The 21,150-nt window shown below is 35.9% G+C and overlaps 1 protein-coding gene across 2 annotated transcripts in view; it reads right to left on the bottom strand.

The window, feature by feature from the left end:
- Positions 1–12,477: 12,477 nt before the first annotated feature.
- The window catches only part of SP3 (Sp3 transcription factor), a 55,805-nt gene continuing 47,132 nt past the window's right edge, over positions 12,478–21,150 (bottom strand). For both annotated transcript variants that reach the window (XM_061135228.1, XM_061135229.1), the window contains exons 6-7: positions 16,598–16,794; positions 12,478–14,226 (exon numbers count right to left, since the gene is read on the bottom strand). In XM_061135228.1, the coding sequence (XP_060991211.1) occupies positions 13,910–14,226; positions 16,598–16,794 (514 nt within the window). In that variant the 3' untranslated portion in view covers positions 12,478–13,909. The remainder of the gene's footprint in view (positions 14,227–16,597; positions 16,795–21,150) is intronic.

Raw genomic sequence — 21,150 nt, 5'->3', positions numbered from 1 at the left:
ACTCTCCCTTTTAACCACCTGGTATGCAGACAAATAGTGAGAAAGACAGACATAACTCTAAATGGTAAGGCTGGCAAATTCAGATACTTCATCCCCTTGATAAAAACCCTCTACCAGCCTCCTTTCAGTCTTTTAAGTGAACTAACATATAAGAGAAGAAAGAAGTCAAGAGAAGGAAAATAACGAAACTTGAGGTTAACATAAAAAGAAAAGACGTGTTTCGATAAAACATGGCTATCCCCTCCCTCTTCTGCTGTCAACAAATTGCTGCAAAACTGCCAGAAGAGATATATGATACAGTGCTAGGGAAAGCACCATGATCTCTATTATATGTTATTCTACTTGGAATTTCTTTCTTCATAAAGTTCCAATTTTACTTGAGATTTTCCAATAAGCACTAGGTCTTGAAAACATATTTAGGGCAGCATATCGTGGTTGTATTTTACTGTCTAACACCACCAGTGCCATCCTCAGGACTAGAGAGATTGGCCATGTTTCTCTTGTTGAGATCAGGTTCCTCAAGGTGTGATAGTGAAATAGGCTGAGATCATGAGACCCAAGAGGAGCCTAGCGCCAGCGGCTGGGGGGGTAGGGGATAGGCGCCGACTGAGGGAGCCGGATGGTAAGCTGATGATACAGATATGCAGAGATGCTCTTTGTTTTGAGCTCAGACTGACCATTGCCATCAATTCATATTTCTCCCTGGGATGGAAGCTGAGAATAAATCCACTCTCTGTCCTACTCAGCGGGCCCCATCTGCTCTACAAGGCATAGGAGATTTTCTCAATGACATTTCACAGGCTGGGGCTGCTCCCCTCCTGTTGCACTAAAGATGCAGTAGAAGCATCTCAGACAGAAGGAATAGCATTCAGCATCCACTTAAGGCCAGGCACAGTAGGCGCAGTGCCTAGGCTCACAATACATTTAGGGGTCCATGAAAATGTTTTCAATTTCTTTTAAAATCAGGAGAATAACAAATCTAGCAATTATGGCATTTACCCACCCCCCAAGTTGAAATGGGCATTCAAAATAAATACTTGCACACATAGTAGCACTATTCACAATAGTAGAAAGGTTAGCAACTCAAGTGCCCATCAGTGGATGAAAGGATAAATAAAATCTGGTAAATTGTGGTGAAGGATCCACGTGCCAATACAGGAGACATAAGAGACCCAGGGTTCCATCCTGGGGTTGGGACGATGCCCTGGAGAAGGAAATCACAACCCATTCCAGTATTCTTGCCTGGGAAATCTCATGGACAGAGGAGTCTAGCAGGCTACAGTCCATGGGGTTGCAAAAGAGTCAGACACAACTTAGCAACTGAATAACAACAATAAAATTCACGCAGTGGAATATTATTCAGCTGTGAAAAAGAATCAAGTTCTGATACATGCTACAATATAAAATATAGTTGAACCTCCCAGAGAATATCCATGGAAAAGAAACCGGACACAAAAGGCCACATATGTATGATTCCACTTACATGAAACATCCACAATAGGTACATCCATGGAGACAGAAAGCTGAAGAGTGGTTCTCAGAGACTAGGAGGAAAGTAACTGCTTAATGGGTACAGGGTTTCTCTTTGTGGCAATGTTTTGGAACTAGACAGAGGGAGTGGCTGAACAATACTGTGACTTTATATAAAATGCCACTGAATTGGACGTTTTTAAATAGTTGTGTTAGGTGATTTTCTTCTCGATAGAAAGCAGAAAAAGAAAAAAAATCCAACCTGAATTATATTCATCTTGGTACCAATGTCGTCATCAAATACATGTTTTTTTGGTTTTTTACTATTTGTGAAGGAGCCTAAAAAGGCAAAAGTGCCTAGAACCTGCAAATGTCATAATGCATCCCTGACAGAAGGCATGAGCCCAGAGGCAAGCTGGAAGGAACGTAAGGTGTCTAAGGAAGTGACAGAAGGGTTGTGGCTGGAACACCCAGCCAGAGAGGGACAGACGCGTCTGAGGAGGCCCAGCCAGGCCAGTGCAGACTCAGGTTGCTATCTGAAGTGCCAATAAAGAGTTTTAAGGAGAGACATATATATATTTTAAATCATTCTGGGATGCTATGTGGAGAGTAGATTAGTAAGGGTTCAAGAAGAGTAGTTAGAGGGAGCCCAAATTAGAGGATATTGCCATAATTCAGGCAAGAATGATGGCCACTTGCCAGGATGCTGGCAGAGGAGATGTAGAGAGAGCCATGCCTTTGAGACACCTGGACTATCAACAGAACTGATATAGGGGATGAGGAGGGGGCTGTCCAGGTTAACGTGCACTTTTCTGGCTGGCATAAACATCTAGATACATATGATGGTGCTGTTCATTCAGATAAATCCTAAAGGTCCAGGTGTAGGGGCAGCCATTCAGAAATTGAGTTTTGAACACATAAATTTTGATTCCTGTAAGATTTCCAACAGAGGAACCTAACAGGTAGCTCAATATCTTAGCTACAGCTCAAGTGAGGAGGAATAGAGACAGAACACTCGGGAGCTGGCCACGCCTGGAGTCAGAAGAAATCCCCGGAATAAATGAGGTCATCCAGTAGAAGAGCATAAAGTGAAAAGAGAGATTGGCTTAGGATCAAGATGTTGAGAAAACCCAACAGTTAAGTGTCAGGTAGAAAAAGAAGAAAAGCCAGCAAAGAAGAGGTGACATAGAAGCTGAAGGAAACCCGGGAGGGCCACAGATGTCAAGGAAAGCAACTGTGTCAAGAAGTGGAGAACAGCGAACAGACATGAACACTCTTGGGGTCAAGTAGGATGTGAATGTTTGGTCTCAGGATTCGGTGACATGGAGGTCATTAGTGACCTCTTCAAGAGCATTTTCAGTGGAGTGATGGGGCAGAAACCAGCTGCAAGGGAACAGGGAAGAGTGAGAGGAGGGGAGGTAGAGAGTGTGGACCACTCTTTCAAGAAGCTGACTTCACTCATCCTCACTGCTTGCCCAACCAGCAAGAGAGAAATTAAGGCAAAAGAAACTTGGTCAAAAACAAAGAAGCTAGCAAACTGGTGCTGCCAATTCTTAGAGATCCAAGATAAGCATGTCCAAAGCCCTTCTGCAGTTAGAGGCCTGACTGTCTAGGAGCTTGAGAGAAGCCACCCAGGGATCCTACTAGTTTTATGACTGTTTGCAAAGGGACAGTTTTCTCTGTCCTCACAAAGTCAAACCAAAGAGGAATAAAAGTTTGCAGCTTATTCCCCATCAGCTCTCTCAAGTTGTGGGGGAAAGCCTCAGGAACAAAGCCTTGGTCTTCCCCTCGTGGCTCAGTGGTGGAGAGTCCACCTGTCAATGCAGGAGACACCGATCAATCCCTGATCCAGGAGGATCCCACATGCCACCGAGCAAATAAGCCCCTGGGCCACAATAGTGAGCCTGTGCGCAGAGCCCAGGAGCTGCAACTCGTGAAGCTCACGTGCCCTGGGGCCTGTGCGCCACCACGAAATAAGCCGTCACAATGAGAAGCCTGTGCGCGGCAATTAGAGAGCAGCCCTCATTTGCCACAACTAGAGAAAAGCGTGCACAGCAATGCAGATCCAGCACAGCCAAAAATAAACAAATAAACACATAAAAATTAAAAACAACAACAACAAAGACTCCAGGGGAGAGTCCCAAAAGCCACCTTCAAGTGCTGGTAAAACTCCATACCAGTGCGAGGAAGCTGACTCCTATGAAAATTCAGCTTCTTTCTGCACAGATGGTTCAGAGCACGCCCAGCACCAAGGCTGAAGGCCAAGTCCAGTCCTATGATTCTCCTGCACAAACCTCCACGCCAGTGACTCTAACTGCTCACTTCCTTTCTCCAAGCCTCTCCATCGTCCCAATCTTAAATTCTAGGACACAAACAATATCTCAAAGCTGTCCCTTTATCTCTTGGCAGTTGAGGAAGAAAGCAGGCTGGCCGAGAGGAGCCAGACATTACAAGCCCCCTGGCTTTGGGTGGCATTGACACCTACTGCCCCTTCCACCTTGTGTCACCGAGTGATGATTTTACTGAGCAGGATTGTTAATTTTTCCTTTCATCCACTGTGAAGAGAAAGTTGGTTGAGTGCATTTACTGTTGCCTTGTAGTCTCTAATTTCCACTTCAGGGGTGACTCACTGTCTCCAGTAGTGGAATAAATTTGAAAAGACTCTGGCCAGAAAGACCCCCATAAGCAACTCCCACTTTGCTTTTTCCCGACCCTGAATTTGGCCTATCAAGTAAGCCTTAAGCTTAACAGTAGAGCCTGAGTAAGTCAGCCGTTACGCTCTTTCTTTGAATGTCATAAAAGCTTTCCTAGGTGCCCTCATGTATATAACCCTGTGCCAAGCAGACAGAGGGCCCACATCAGGCTCTGGCATGCTTGGTGTGTGATGTTCCAGATGTCACATCTGTGGACAGTTAGCAGGGTTATGCTGTAGCTCTTAGAGGATCATGTGTTTAAAAAAAAAAAAAAAAAAGCCAATCTTCCCCTAACTTTGAAATAAAGGGACTACGTTGCTATACTGGAAAAAGTACATGAAACTAGAGAAACCAGATAGAATTTTTTTTTAAGTCAGAAAGGTAATTGTAGTCAGAATGTCATCAGCCTAACTACATCCTTCAGGACAGGAACTATGAATTGATCATTTTTTATCCTGAGTACCAGGTAGATAGCAGCAGCAGCAATAGGGTTACGTGTGGGAAAGACAAGTATTAGAACAGAAATGCCTCTTACCACCAATTCTAGCTAGTATTAAGCTCCTAATGCAACAAGACATTTAAAAAAAGAAAAAAAAAAAGAGAGAGAGGTATCAGAATTGGAATTGAAGAGACAAATCTTTCAATATTTGAGGTCAATGTGACTGTCTCCATAAAAAACATCTTAGGGCATCTATAGGTAAACTATTAGAACTAGCAAAGGAATTATGTGGAATAGCCAGACAAAATCAATTTATAAAGATCAGTAGCATTTGTATAGATCAACACTGATCAATTTAAACAATAACTCTGCAAAAGCCTATGCCCCAGGGAAAAAAAATTACCTAGGAATAAATCTAAGAAAAGACGTGTTAAGATCTTTCAAAGAGAAAACAGTCACTTATAAAAAGGACATTAAAGTAGACTTGGATAACTGGAGATAAAGAATGTCCATGGATAGGAACAGTCAGAACAACTCTGAAGGACACATAAGGGGTGGGCAGAGACAAGCCCTCTAAGACATCAAGATGTGAAGGCCATGGTATCGATGGTATGGTCTCAGCACAGGACAGGCAGAAAGAAATCAAGGAATAGACCCATACACAAATGAAAACTTGATAAATGAGAGGTAACATTACAATTGTGCTGGGCAAAGCAAGCACAGCACAGCATTACGATTAGTGGGGAAATGCTGGGTCATTCAATAACCTGTGCTAAGACAACTGGTAATCCACATGGACAATATTAGGAATTGCATACCAGAAACAAAAACAATTTCAAAGTGGACTAACGAGCCAAACTGAAAGGCAAAATAATAAAATTTTTAGAGAGAAATATTTTTATGACACCAGACAGAGAACTTATTGGGAAAGACAGAAAAGCTACAACTAGAGATTCAATAAAACTTTGGTAGAACACTACCACACATAAAAGACACCATAAACAAAGTTAGAAGATGCAGACTGGGAAAAGATATTATTTTCCCATATATATCTAAACTAATATGTATCTGGAATATTACTATCATTAAGAATGCTTAAAAATCAATGTAAAATAAAAATCACCAAAAAAGCAAATTGGGAAAAATTCATATAAATAATTTTCTTCAGAGGAAACATGGGTTAATAATAAAAATATGCTTGTTCAACCTCACCAGAATAGAGAGAAATCAGAATCAAAGTCATGATTTACTTGTCATTCATATAGGGATGGAGATATACATATGCATATATAATGCATTTAAGTGGCAACACTAGGGTCTCTCCAAGAAAGGATTACCCCAGTTTGAAGCGGGCTTCTGTAGCTGGTAGGCTGATCTACCTATTTGAATTTGAACCAGAGTAGAAAAGGAGGAGAAAGAATTGGAGAAAACAGGGCAAAGAGGCCGCAGTGCAGCAGACTATACTCCCAGCCTCCCTCTGGGTGAAGCAAACACCCAGCTGGGCCTGAGCCTTCTCTTCAATATTCAATCCAAGAGGGCTGTATACTGTGCGGAGACGCCTACAGTGAGAGGCCGTGGGGAGCGCCATACCAGGGCAGGGGTTGAATGAGAGCTAAAAGCTGGAACCAGTGAGGAAAACATGCATTATTTCTGCTATAGTTAACATTACGTTTGGTGATACCTATTAGTGCTCGTATCTTTATAAATAATGACTGTTTTTCTGATTCCCTTTTAACTTCTTACACCTGCTTGTTTTACCCCCAGATGGATTTTAAAGCGCTCTGTCAGACTGCAAAATAAAATTGCGTTGTTTTTTTTCAATTGGAAAGAAATATCTGCTGAGGCCAAGGATTTGGGAAGAGTGTGGGGAAATGTGAACTCCTAACCACTGCTACGAGGAATGGACTTTGGCACGTACAGTGGAGATCAATTTGGCAGTATCTGGCAAATTTGAAGATAATGTCTTACTGGCCAGTGACTGAACTTGTAGATACATATCTAAGAGAAACACTCACACACATGCACAAGGAAACATATCAAGTATTTCATTGCAGCATTGTTTATAATAGACAAATATTGGAAACAACTGAAATGTGCATCAACAAGAAAATGGATAAACTGTGATATACTCAATGAACTATACAGCATTTAAAATGAGTAATTTAGAGAAACATGTAACACAAGTACACCTCAAAAACATGAGTGGAAAAAAACAAGTCCCTGAAGATTACGTACAGTAAAATACCATTTCATATAAAGTTTCAAAAACATAAAAATCACCCTATATATGCACACATACAGTAAGCATTTAAAATCATTCATGGTATCATTCTGGCAAACATCAAATTCAGAACAGCAGTTATCCCTGGGGGTGAAGAGAGAGACAGAATGATATAGGACTATATAGATTTCAACTATAGCCATAATCGTTTCTCTTTAAAAGAAACAAGCAACTATGTATAAAATGATTAAAACTGTGAAAGCTGGATACTGGATACACAGGTTATTTGTTATATTGTTTTCCATATTTTTTCTATATATTTGAAATGCTTCACCAAAAAGGCACAATATAAATACTAGCAATTTTGTTAATGTTTGCTGACAACTAAGTGGATCTAAGTGAATGAATAAATTAATATACAAGATGGGGATAATTACTTCCAAGTGTAGGAAGATTATTGATTTCTCTAAGGCTAACATTTACTAATATTTAACTATGTGCCAGGCACTGTGGGAAGTGGTTTTCATGCATTAACTTATTTAATGTCCTCCATTATCCTTATGAAGATGATACTACTATTACCCCCACTTTACATTCTAAAAAACTGAGGCCAAGGGTGGAAAGATAGAGTCCCTGGTCACATAGCTAGTAAGCAGCAGAGCCAGGACATAAACCCACATGTGCCCAAGTCCAAAATCTCTGCACTCTATTATACTGTGCAAGTTTTCACCTTCACTAAATGATTCAAGATGAAAAAGCTACACAAAGTTATCAACAGTAAAAATGCAAAGATGCAAATAACTAAGAATTTTTAAAGGATCTGCATGTGAGGAAGCTGAGTAAACACAATTAAAAGCGAATCAAACTGCACCTGAGTCCAAAGACATAATGAAAATATAGACCATGTGGTGAGAGATGCTAAACAGAAAGTTAATGTTGGAAAAAGTCAGTGATCCTTAAGACCAAAAACAGACACAACAAAGATACAGCCCTTTGATAAGAGTCCTCAGATTGCAGATGGACTTCTAGGCCTTTTCATCCGTTGTCCTGGGCACATTTTAGCTCTTCAAGACTCACCCTTTCTGACTCATTCAGGCTCTACACTGAGTTCTTCCTTGTCTAAATCTGACTGGTCTGGCACTAACCATGACTTTTTGTTGGTATTTTCTACAGCACCGAGTCATCAACTATTTCAAGCAGTGTATTTTATTTAAGTAGAAATTGTATCTCAATATGTTTTAGTTGGCACTATTTGGAAACCAGTAACAGCCTCTCAAGTTTAAGAAATACCTAAGGTAAAAGTGAGGTCTCTGGAAGGTTTTGAGATTATCTCATGGGAACCCAGGAGCAGGAAATGAACAGGCATAAAAAATTGGAATAAAAGCACAAAGTATCAGGAATCAAGGTAGCTGTTCTCTTCATCTTTTTCTTCTGTTATTGTACGGTCTCTCATCTTTTATTCCTTCTGCTTCACATGTAGGTTCCAAATTCAACTTCCCAAGACATTCGTTTTCCATTTCAAACTCTTGGGAGAAAACATCTAGTTGGCTCAAATTTGACCAGATATCCACTCCTTGTCCAATCATCTAAACAGCTCGTCCCTGAAGGTGGCAAAAAGTAGTATTCAGAAAATGGGACCTAAGTTGGGCAGATATCCTAAGAGCTATACCCTATTTTTGGAGAAATAATTTGTGCTTCATTCTGACTCCTTTCTGATGACGCAGTCACTTCAGACACATTGTTCACTGTCGATTTAGATTCTATGGCTCTCTTCAGATCTTGGCACTGAAAACTCCCCCTCATTCTCGAGATGAGAATCAGTGCATGAGCCACATTTAAACGATGGACACCCCTTCACTACAGAAAAGTGAAATCTTCAGAGTTAAAGAACAGACGTCTGGGGGATGCAGGGAGGAGACAACATTTATTCTCTGCTTACACTTTAACCCTCCCAACAATCCTACGGATACTAGTTATCCCCTTTTTCTGGGTGATGAAAATTAGATGTTAAAGGCAAGAAACCTACCCAATATCACATCTAATATGCAGCTTAATATGGACTTAGGAGACGCAATGTTGTTAAACAGCTGGGGGTGGGGAGAGGAAAGCCAAAAGAAATGGAGACTTCTTTTTCAGTTTGTCATGTATCTTAAATTTATAATAAAATGGTATAAATGTTACGTATCAGCAAATCATGCAGTTTTTTCTAAATTTCAACTCCAATTTTGATATGCATTTTTCAAGGCAAATAAGTTATCTCTGAGTAGCTCAGAGGCTAAATTCCTTTATACTCTTTATTTTCTTAGTATTTATCAGTGTCACTTTATATAATCGGAACTTTTTCAACTATTTTGTTAATCCTGACTGAGCTGTACGTCTGCCCATCTTTCTTCTCTTCACCACTAAACTTATGAATAGCCTATACGTGTTGTCTCCATAGCCTCTTTTCCTGTGTCATCTTTGACCCAAATTACTCTCGACTACTAACCAAGATCAGCTGACAACTCATTGCCAGGCCAAAATCTTTTCTCTTTTCATCTGACTGAACCTCTCGACTGCCTTTGTTGTCACCATCTTGACACTCAGTTTCTATGTCAGCCTCCTTGACAACTCTTCTTCCTCCACCAATTCCATAAGTGTGGCCATTTTCCAAGGTTCAGGGCCCAGTTCAAACAGATCGCCAATGTAGAGTTTATATTGTTTAAACATTAGCCTACAATGAATTAAATGCAGATTTTCTAAGAAGGCCTGTGATCCCATAAACATTAGGAATCACCAGTAAAGATTAACCTCTGAACTCCTCAATGTGACAGCCCCTCCTCCAATATATATCCCCATGCTATCTCTCACAATTCCCCATCATCCAAAGCAAATCGAATTGAGCCATTTCCTCTGCCTGAATTTTTCAGACTTCTCCATGCAGAATTCTCCCTCTAGTTTATAGAGCACTTTGTATCTGCCACTAGCACATATTCACAATATATATGATTATATACAAATCTGTCTGAACAAGACAAGGTGGCAAATCAGTATTTTATGTCTCCCAACACAAAAAAGATGATTTTACTAAATATGTTCCCTGGTGGCTCAGACGGTAAAGCGTCTGTCTACAATGCGGGAGACCTGGGTTTGATCCCTGGGTCGGGAAGATTCCCTGGAAAAGGAAATGGCAACCCACTCCAGTACTCTTGCCTAGAAAATCCCATGGACAGAGAAGCCTGGTGTCCATCGGGTCGCAAAGAGTTGGACATGACTGAGCGAATTCACTAAATATCAAATTTTGTTTCCAAGGTATCAACCAATTTTGTTTTGTACTGATTATCAGACTATAAAAGACTTACTTCTTACTCACTCATGGCAAAAAGTTTTAAAAATACTATGTAGTGAAACAAATTGTTCTTACATTGAAAACAATTATCTACTTAATTAAAACTGAAAACCAAACTGCCTACTAGTAGGGTAGCATGACCAACACATATATTTTAAAACCAAATGTTAGTAATAATCTCACATTTTAAACAATACTGAGTGAAATTTTTAATAAGACAAATTTTCAAGTAATAGGATCCTAACTACAATTAAGATACAAGAGGACACTTGTTCTACTTAAGATTCTAACTCAGGAGTGTTTATTAGAGCTACTTGATGAGTTGTTAAAAATATAGTTGACCCTTGAACATGGGGGTTAATCACATTACTTACAATTGGCCCTCTCTATGACTGATTTGTAACGTGTGGACTCGACCAACCAGACTGTACTGTAATATTTACAACTGAAAAATAGCCATGTATAAGCAGACCCTTGCAGTTCAAACCCACCGCCATTCAATGGTCATGTGTATGTACTCTCCATCTCCAGATATTTAGGTCAGGGATGAAGTTAGGTCTGTGGATTGTTAAATACTCCCAGCATTTTCTGATGAATACTATTTTCTATGAAATATGTTTGACATGCCTTCACCTTAAATATATTTTTACTACTTAGAATGTGTTTTCACTATTCTGAAATAATTTAAGCATCTTCAATATTTTGCCTAAAGTTACTTACAGGGCACCTGACTTTTTGCAATTGAGGTACTTTTCTAAAGCTTTATGTTAAGTGAATTACTTCTCAAAGTCATTAAGTATCAATCTACAGAAAATAAAATTTTCTCAAGTGATATTTTCTTTAAATTGAGGTATAGTGTATAGACACCTAGTCCACTAAATGAGTATGTTCTGATAAATAGAGATTATTTGTATGTAAATATACTGAGTATGTACTAACTCTAGCCTTGACAAAAACAAAGCAATTGCTGAAAACAGCTATTGAAGAACAAACTTACACTAAAACATTACACCCATACATAATACGAATAGATTTAACTAGAAAAGAATTACTTTAGGGTAATTCTTCAAATATTAAGTTTCCAGAGTGTATTAAACATTTTTTCTATTAAAAAAACAAATATTTAAAGTCACCTTGGCTGAGGTTGAATACTAACTTTCATTTCTTTGTTAGGCAAACACCCAAAACTTACTGGTATATTCCAGGCAGGTTCTCAAAAAAAATCTAAAAATTTATTTAAATAATTTTTAAGACTACTTACATTGCATTCATGCTCTAAGAAGTGATAAATTTTGCTTGGAAACTCAGACTGAAAACTCTCTATAAACTTATTGTAAATTTTCAGTGTTAAAAACAGCCCCAGAAACTAACACAACATTGTAAATTACCCTCCAATTAAAAAAAAACAACAAAAAACCAACAACAACTACAGCTTTACCATCACCCTAAAAGTTTTTTAATCTCCTGATTTAATGGGTGTTTTTCTCAAGTGAGCAACCTTCTCACATAATCCTCTTCATACACTCAACATAATTTTTTAAATTCTAAAAATTATTTAAAGGAGTTTAAAGATTCAAATTCTAACCATGTAATTCCAAAATAAATGTACATTCATTAATTACCACTATTCCAAGTAATACTTCTTATTCCGCATCACAAGCTTAAGTCTCACATTTAGAAAAACTTTTGTTTTTATGTGTATCTAGTGTTGTCCTAAGCACTCAAAAATATTAGTATTACTGACAGTATCAGATTGGGCCTGGAAAACAGACAATGGAGATCTTTAACCCTACTCTATACATGTAGAAAGTAACTGGATATTTTAAAATATCTAAAATATTCACATTAATATCCTGTTTATTTTTCCTTCCCTCTTACCCTGCCTTTATGATTAAATACATATAAATTAAAAAACCTTTTCAAATAACTCTTGTCATGGTTTCCAAAGCTGTTTTATGTTATCATTTTTAAGAATCAAGTAAACTCAAATTTTTGATAAATCAAAACATTCTGCATTGCTTTAACAGGGGAAACAAAAAACAAGGTTTGCAAAATGGATTGATAAAATTCCTATGAATCAATGTGGGCTAAGAGTTAAAAGATTTTTCTCAGAAGTTCTATCTAATTGGCTTATTCTTAGATGAAAAAAAAAGTGATCTCCAGGAGCCTCTACTCTTCCCTTTTTAAGTAAATATATATGTCTACAATAATTTCAGTGTGTCTGAAATTAAGACTCTGCAAATAAAATGCTAAGAAAAATAAACCACACCAAGTTTCTCACCCCATACCACTGCAATTATTTTAAATGCACAGGAATACAACAAACTCAAAAGAAAAAAAATAGTGTTTTATTAACTACCACACTGTTATAATACACTTTAAACGTACAATAAGGTAGCCTTTAAATTTGAGGTGGTCTTAAGAATAACAAATGAACAGAATTCCAAATTTTTGAAATAGGTGAACTGCTGCAGTTATAGGTATACATTTAAGAAAATTGTATAGCTCTTACAAGACCAGCAATGAAACTTTATTTTGTACATTTTTAATAATTGAAAATATAAACAATAATTAAAAAATAAAAAGAAAATACAGCATAATAAAAAACATACATTTCTCAATTAAATGTACTGGATACATATAAATTTTAAGGGAAAAAGCAAAAAAAGGAAAATGGTTTATATTTAAGTGCAGACTGACTACCTAGACCAAAAAAAAAAAAAAAAGACTTAAAAAAATATCATAAAACCTCTAGTTCTCTATGACTAATATCCATATGGTTGGAGTATCGTCACTATGGAAGTGATTTTGTTATGTTTGCATATGTTATACTTTACTGGTAATTTACATGATGGCTTTTAAGGCCCTGGCAGACATGTGGTTTTTGGAAACAAGATTGGATTTAAAAAAAAAAAAATCACTGCTAAGACGCAATAAACCTTATTTTTTTGGTCCTCCAATATTCAAGAAAAGGGATAATTCACTATAACATTTTCTTACCACCCAAATGCCTCAACCTATACATTTTAAACCTTTTTAAACATTGGTTATATTGCCCAACTTCATTATTGAAAGGATATTAACAAGACATTATTTTGGCAAATTAAATCTTAAACATGGCTTTTCAACAGGATTTAAAAGGTGACTATCCCTAGAGTTCCATGTTAAAATGTATTTTTCAAAATCTTACAAGAGTAATGCTTAAAATATTGTACATAGTTAACCTAATTAAAATAATTAGCTTCAAAATGACAAATTGATAAGCTAAGTAAAGCCTACACTATGTAACATTTGCTTGGAAACTTGATTTGTCAGTTATGCATAATAAAAATTCCAGTCATCAAGAAAATTACAAAAATTTTTTTTATCATAACATGATTTCTTTCACCCACCAACTTTTTTATCTTACAATAGATAAATACCAACATGTTCTCATTTTTACACTAAACCACACAGGATTGGTGCATTTGGTTAGACTACCATTCGCATTGTTAAATTCAATTTTCTCTTTATATAACTTGGTAAAATTTCATTTCTTCTAGATTCCAAAAGTACCTACAAAACCCATGCAATTTTACCATTTTTAATATACTATGGAATATCATACAAAGTAAGGCATTTCAGTGTCATGTATAACCAAGTTACTGTCAATCCAAAAATTTTTGCACATCAATAAAAAGATATCTAAGAACTTAGGAACAATATTCTTCTCACTACTGTATAAAAATAACCACAATGAATAAGTATTTGTGTAATATTTACTCCATTGTCTCATTTCCAGAAACTGTGACAAGCTGTAAAGGTATTTCAGTGTTGGTAAGGATATCTTGATTGCTGGTGGTGGAAGTATTAACAGTTCCTATCCCTGAAACAGAACCTTGTTGAATATTTGCAAGGATAAGTGTTGTTCCTCCTGCAGTGATCAAAGTATCATCTCGTGCAGCTTCCACAGATGCCAGCACTGTACTGCTAGAGTGGATACCTTTTTTATTCTGATGTGTTTTAATATGTTTGGCAAGGTGATCACTTCTCATAAAGCGTTTTGAACATTCTGGACAAACAAACTTCTTCTCACCTGTTAAAGAAATTGAGTTACTTAGTTTTTTAAATTCAACATTAATAGACTCATTCTCTGAGAAAGAAAGTAAGTCAAGACTGACAGTTTTAGGGACAGGGAGCAGAATTCAATTAGAATTGTATTCAATTTACGAGCTGTCCCTGCAATATTTTTTCTTCAAAATAAATTTATCTTTATTTTTGGATGAAAAGCAATCTTCAAACTTATTAAACTATACACTGATATCAAATAAGAATCTAATACCTCAACTATGCCAACAGTTTGTTTTGAAACATCTGTTACAAGATACCAGCTTAAAAATGGTGACCTGTAACATATATATTCTTTAAAGAAAACTACAGTTTTAAGCTATACTTCAGATATTATTAACATGTCAGATCCTGATATTTAACCTTCCAACTCATAAATGAAAATTCAAGTAAACACACAAAGTACTTCAAGATTAAAGCCAAGACACAAGCTTGAAGTCTAATAAAGACTGGGTAGTCCCAAGAACTGGAGATGGTTACCTGATCTGATTTCACTTGGAATAATCAAAAGCAAGCTTAATACATCATGATGTTAAAGTTAATAAGACTCTGATGCATAAATTTATTTTTCAGCATGAATAAAAAATATTTTTTAAAGTATTTTAAAACTACATTTTTAAAACACAAAAGACAGACAAAACTTCTATTATGCTGAAGACCCACTATGTGGGAGGATTACTAGAAGGTAAGGCAAAAGGCCAAACTAAAAGGAACACACAGAGAACTCACACAATAAACAAATCCAATACTTTCTTATTTTCTTCAAAATGTCTTACCTATCTCATTTCAGCAACTTTCCTCTCAGCACGTCCTCATCAGACCTCATGCCTGAACTATTACAGTGACATGCTAGGCTTTCCCTCTCTAATCCAACAAATCAATGCCAGAAAAATCTTCCTTAAATACCAAATTTTATTAGAGTTACAAAAATTTACCATTGTACTAAGTGGTATAGGGATGTAAGAGTAATTTGTAGATAACTAAATACTTCAAGGTCTCCACTACTTAACTTCCAAGGACTCTCTAACGTGGCTCAATCCTACATAAAAGAAATGTATTAACAGAATCTCATCTTCACTCATGACAAATGGAGCTCTCACTTCTTCTATTTGCATACTATTCTATTCTTCCGGGAAGGTTATTTCCCAAAGTTTCCCTTGAAACATTAGTTCTGGGAGATGCTCAATGACAAAATGGCACAATGAGAGGCTGCCACTACCTCCCCTACCTGAAGATGTATAGTGCTCATTAACATACTACTAAAGGTGCTCCTTGAAGGTACTTGTATAGTAAACCTCTTTAACACAGTGTTTCCTACACTTTGATCATAGACCTTTCTTCCCTTCTACACTCTATCTTTTCATATCCTGCTGATCAAATTCCACTGAGGAAAATTCTAGTATAGGCCCATCTTAAGGTCTTAATGCCCAAAAATGCCTTACTAGCCCAGTGATAATGATCTCTGCCTCTGGGCATACTTTATCTACTTTTTTATATTGTCAGTTGCAGTTTCAAACAGGTTAAGTTCACCTGTCTAACTACCTGATGAGACAGAAATTAAAACAAGTAGAGCATAAAATACACTGCTACATATTTCATGGGTTACTTTATATATTTAGATCTAAGAGATTTCAAAGTTTCATCATAATTCTTCCTTCTAAGCTCTCTAGGCTTTGTAAATACATTATATATTTATCACTTCTTCAAATGTTGAGCACAGACTGATGATCATCTTGATCATTATATAGTAGTAAGAGACAACTATCTGTGTATGTTATATTAAGTTAGAATTCAACTTGGGTCATTCCTAGGTCCATTTCATAAACGACCATACAAACACTATGTAAACACAATTAAATGAAAATCCTGACATCAAAGATGCCATGGTTATTACCCCTCAAAGAAAATAGTTTTCTACTTATTTCACATATATTAAAACATGAGATCATCAGAGGAAAAGGAATTATTATTACAGTGTTAAGGAGGAAGAAAATAATGATCAAGAGTAAAAGCATACAACTAATTTAGAATATTGACATAATTAACAATGATAAGATAAACGTGACTTGAGACACTGAACAAAATGAAAACAAAACAAAAAACTGACTGAAAAAGAAAATAACACTAACCAAAGTCTGCATAAGATAAAACATTATTTTATAAGGTAAGCCATATGGCTTGTTTAGAATTAAGTGTTTTTAAATTGATGTTCAAGATAGAAATGTGATGTAAACAAATATTTTAAAAGATTCAGTTCAGTAAGCTATGCTTAAAAAAAATTCAAGGTAGTATGCAGCCCTATAATTAATTTTTGTCTGTTAAAAGTAAAGATTAGTAACCTGTATGTGTTCTTCTGTGCCTCTGTAATTCATCACTTCGAGTAAATCTTTTACCACAGAACATCCAGTTACAAATAAATGGGCGCTCCCCAGAATGCCAACGAAGATGAGCTCTCAGATGTGAGGTCTTCCCATAGACTTTACCACATCCTGGTATATGACAAATGTGTTGCTTCTTTTTCCCAAGATTGGTACCTCTAAAAAACACACACAGAATAATATATACTTAAATGAAAATATTCAAACAGGCAATACCACTCATCATATTCAACATGCTGAATTTCAAATAGAAGACATTATCACCATGCGGTCAATCAGAAACCAAAACCATTTAAAGTCAATTTAAATAAGAATTTGGAAGTTTTACATGTTCTTTTACTCCACAACTAATGTGAATGCTGTCCAAACGTAAATATGTTCAAGAAATACATAATTTAAAAGGACATTTCATACATAGAGTATATAATAAAGCTATTTATTATCTTGTCAGAACCATTCACAAATTCTATGCATAGACCCAATTCAATTAAATTAGCTGAACAGGAAAACTAAATGGTCTATTGAAAGTCACGATGTCAGCTAATTTAAAAAGTAAATAAATCAACAACAGATGCATTAACTCATCACAGGCACAATTAATTAGGTGCCTTAATCAGGCTTTAAATTAATATGATATATGCATTATTTATTCACATATTTGTATGGCCACACCCTGAATATACACTGACTTACAGAAAACCAGAGGAAAAAAATCTAGACAAAGCTATCATCTTAGATCCCTAGAATTGTATGAAATTAACTTGCAGTTAAAATTCCCTTACTAATAACCATGCAGATACCCCAAATTATAAATCAGAGACATAAATAAAATGCAGTTTCTCCACACTGCAAAGTTTTATATCTGTTACATTTCAGTACTTGATACCAAGAACAAGGCTTAGGAGATATGTGCTTAGATGGGTGAACACAGGTATCTTAGCCTAAGCAAGAAGGAAACTTTTTTGATTCCAGAAATGCTATTCAAATTGTATTAAACACTACAGAAAATGTTATTACTCAACCTCGACAACAACAAAAAGGCTCGTTACTGAATAAAAACAAATAAATGAATTTATATTTTTAAAAAATGACATTTTAGACTCATCAATTGTCGAAATTTTATTATACAAACTTCGCAGTTTCTCCGAGATTAAAAAAGATACATTTAAGACCCCCACCCCTCCTCCCACAATCTCAGTCTAGGTATACAGCCTGTAAACCGTCCATAAGCCTGCAAATCCTCCTGTATATAATATACCTATTGTTTCTCAAATTTTACTGGAAAAATGCATATTTTCCCCACATTTATATTTAATGTACTCACACTCAGTAGCATGTGAAATTGCCATAGGACAAACAGTGCTAAACGGTGCAGTGCTGGCTGTTAGGTGCCATAGGTGTTCTGAACAGGGAGACATCAATGTGGGCTCCAGTAGTTAGAGAAGGCTTCGTGGAGAAGGTGGGTAGGATTTAGATAGAAAGGAGGGAAGGCATTCCAGGCAGAGGAATAGCATAAGTAAAGACAAGGAGGAGTCATGCTGTTGTCTCAAGGGCAAGGATGTCATAATCTAACACAATTCTAGCTTCAGCTCCAGTCCACCCCCAATTTCTACAACTCTCTTCGAAGAGCTGAGTTGAGTGAAATAGGTTTTGCTGGCTCACCTGCAATGCCAAAGTCTTAACCAAAGCGAACAGTATTTCCATTTAGTTTAGCTCTTTTAAATTTATTTTTGAATGACCCTAAGAAAAAGAGCAATGTCTGTGGCTATTGGTGTATAAACCGATTTTACATATTGTGTTCACCATAGCAATTTCACAGAGAACCCAATTCAGTTGATTCTATACTCATAACTTCCTGCCTCTTCTAAGCCTACCACTCAGGTGAATCAGTGTTTTTTATAAATTCTAAAGTGCTACTGCACTAACTCTGCAAAACTCAGCCTGAGAGCAGGAACAACGCACAAGACTAAAATAAACTACTGCGACAAGTGAGTTTTCCAAGAACCAAAACGCCAGGAAAGATATTTTTTCATCAATTGAATTATAAGGAAACAAGACATATTTATTGTCTGAAAATGAGACAGGCATATAAGAAAGAAAAAAAATGAAGACAAGGCACACAAAAATATACAATATAAAGGAAAAGCCCAATACCCATGTTCAAGTTTCTATTTAAAGAAAAATTTCACTCAGGATATAGATATGCTAGATATGGACTTATGGCATGTGATACGAAGAAAAAGAACTTAAGTAAATTTCTTAACAACCTTTAAGTAATAAAAGATTACCATTAAGTTTTCTTCTTGATTTATATATTTACACCACTATACCTATTACATGACCTAAAAAAAAAAACCTAACAATTTTAAGTTCATGTTCTTGACTTCTTAAACTCACTCCCAAAATTTTAATAATGCAAAGACAGACCAATACAATGAAGCAAGCTAAACTCTGAGGAAGGATTAAGAAAAGTAAACTGAGGCTTTTGCGTGGGACAGGAGAAACAAAACACAAACTGAAATGCTGACAGGAAAAATAACAGATTTTACAAAATAACTTATTTTTCAAAAAATGGGTTGAGGTCTAATTCACACAAAACCTATATAACAATAATGTCCTTAGAATTTATTTTACTATCGTCTCTTCTACCAGAGTATAGTTTCTGAAGGCTGGTTCTACTTAATAAATATTAGCTAAATGCCCAAATGAATATAATTTTTAAATATTTAATTATATTTTACACCTTGGTCAAAAAGATAAAACAAAATTTAGGTCTTTAAAGATGCCACTTTACACACACTATTATATTCTTTTAAAGAATATTGCTGAAAGAAAAAGGCCAATATTCTAAAATGCTTAAAATGCCAACTATCTCACCTTTGCAGAATGGGATTTACTATATGTTATGCTTCTATTAACTGGATGTAGCAACTGCCAATGATATGACTGTGCCTCTCATGAATCTATTAGCTGAATTTTGTGCAAATGAGCTCTAAGAAACAATACAGTTTCTTTCTTAAGAACTTCAATTTTAATTGCTCAGAATAAATTATTTTAAAATGAACTCACAGAAGTTCTAGAAAAATGAGTATTTTTAAAATCCTCAGTTTGAGGAAGACTTAACAGCATCCTAACAATGCATCTCAAGTAAAAATTTTGTGCTTAAAAGAAGTTTGCAAACTGTAAGTGAGAATTCTCCTTACTTGCATAAACTGTATAAACAATCACATTTTGCAAACCACTGAAAAAATTGAAAGGCAACGTAAAACTGGAAAAAAATATCTGCACATATGACACAGACAAATTAACAGATTCACAGAAGACAAAAATAATTTACAAAATTTTTAAATGGTAAAATAACAACAAAAAATGTTCAATCTCACAAAGTAACAAAAATATACTACTAAGTAAAACAATAGTGAGGCATTACTTTTCATCTCTCAGACTTTAAAGGTTTTAAAAAATGGTAAAATTCATTGTTGGCAAGGGTGTGGGCAAACAGACACTCTCATACATCACCGATGGAATACAAATTGATGCAACTTTCTAGTAGACATTTCCCTTTGATCCAACAATTCCACCACTGCCCACTTATACTGATGAAATAATCAGACAAATGTGCAAAGACATATGTGTAAGAATTAATTGACAATAAACTCTCAAAAAGTTTTTAAATTCTTATACACCCACACACTATAGTCATAAAAAATTGATCGAAGATTTTTGTAGACGTGAAGTATGATCACAAAAATTTTCAAAATAAGAAGAACAGACATGTAAAGCAGAGAAGGAGACTCTACTTTAAAATATATTTAAAGTCTGGAAAGATAAATACAAAAATGTTACAATAGTCATCCTGAAGTAGGGTAGAAATCTGGTATTATTTTAATATTCTTCTATAAATTTCTGAATTTTTTGAGCATGTTTTAGTTCAACAAATGTAAATTTGAAACTTTCAATTTAAAGAAAAAAAAAAAAAAAGCAAAACACAGGCAAAGCCATGGCCCTCAGATTTGACTTTCATGAACAATTTATCTTGAAAGTTCCTCTAAAAATGAGATAAACTTCAGAAATGTTGTTGTCTAACCAAATTCCACACTAATTTATTTAAATTGGCCAAAACACTTCAAAGAACAAATAAAACAAGTGAATAATTACTATTAGTAAATACAAATGCCTAAGGATCAGATGCAGAAGCAAATTTACTCAGGAGGCAGTATAGTGGTTAAGATAGGTCCTAGAGTAAGAAACTGGGTCCAAATCCCAGTTGTACATGCTCTTAAAAGCCATTCATCCTCTCCATGCCTCACATATATAAGACTATCTAGAACATAGTAAGCTCTCAGTATTAACAATTAGTCATTATTATTAATGTGAATGGGCTGCCCAGTGTACAAATCAACTTTTCAAAGGCAGGTAGGCTCTATTAGATCAAGTTCATTAACTCTATTAGTAGATTCCACCCCCACCCCACCCCTGGTCTATTTAAATAGCTCATTTCTGAGAGAGGTATA

This window comes from Dama dama, chromosome 33, assembly GCF_033118175.1.
Source record: "Dama dama isolate Ldn47 chromosome 33, ASM3311817v1, whole genome shotgun sequence".
Classification (NCBI taxonomy): Eukaryota; Metazoa; Chordata; class Mammalia; order Artiodactyla; family Cervidae; genus Dama; species Dama dama.
The sequence above is the reverse complement of the archived record's forward strand: the minus strand, read 5'-3'. Positions and strand labels throughout refer to the sequence as shown.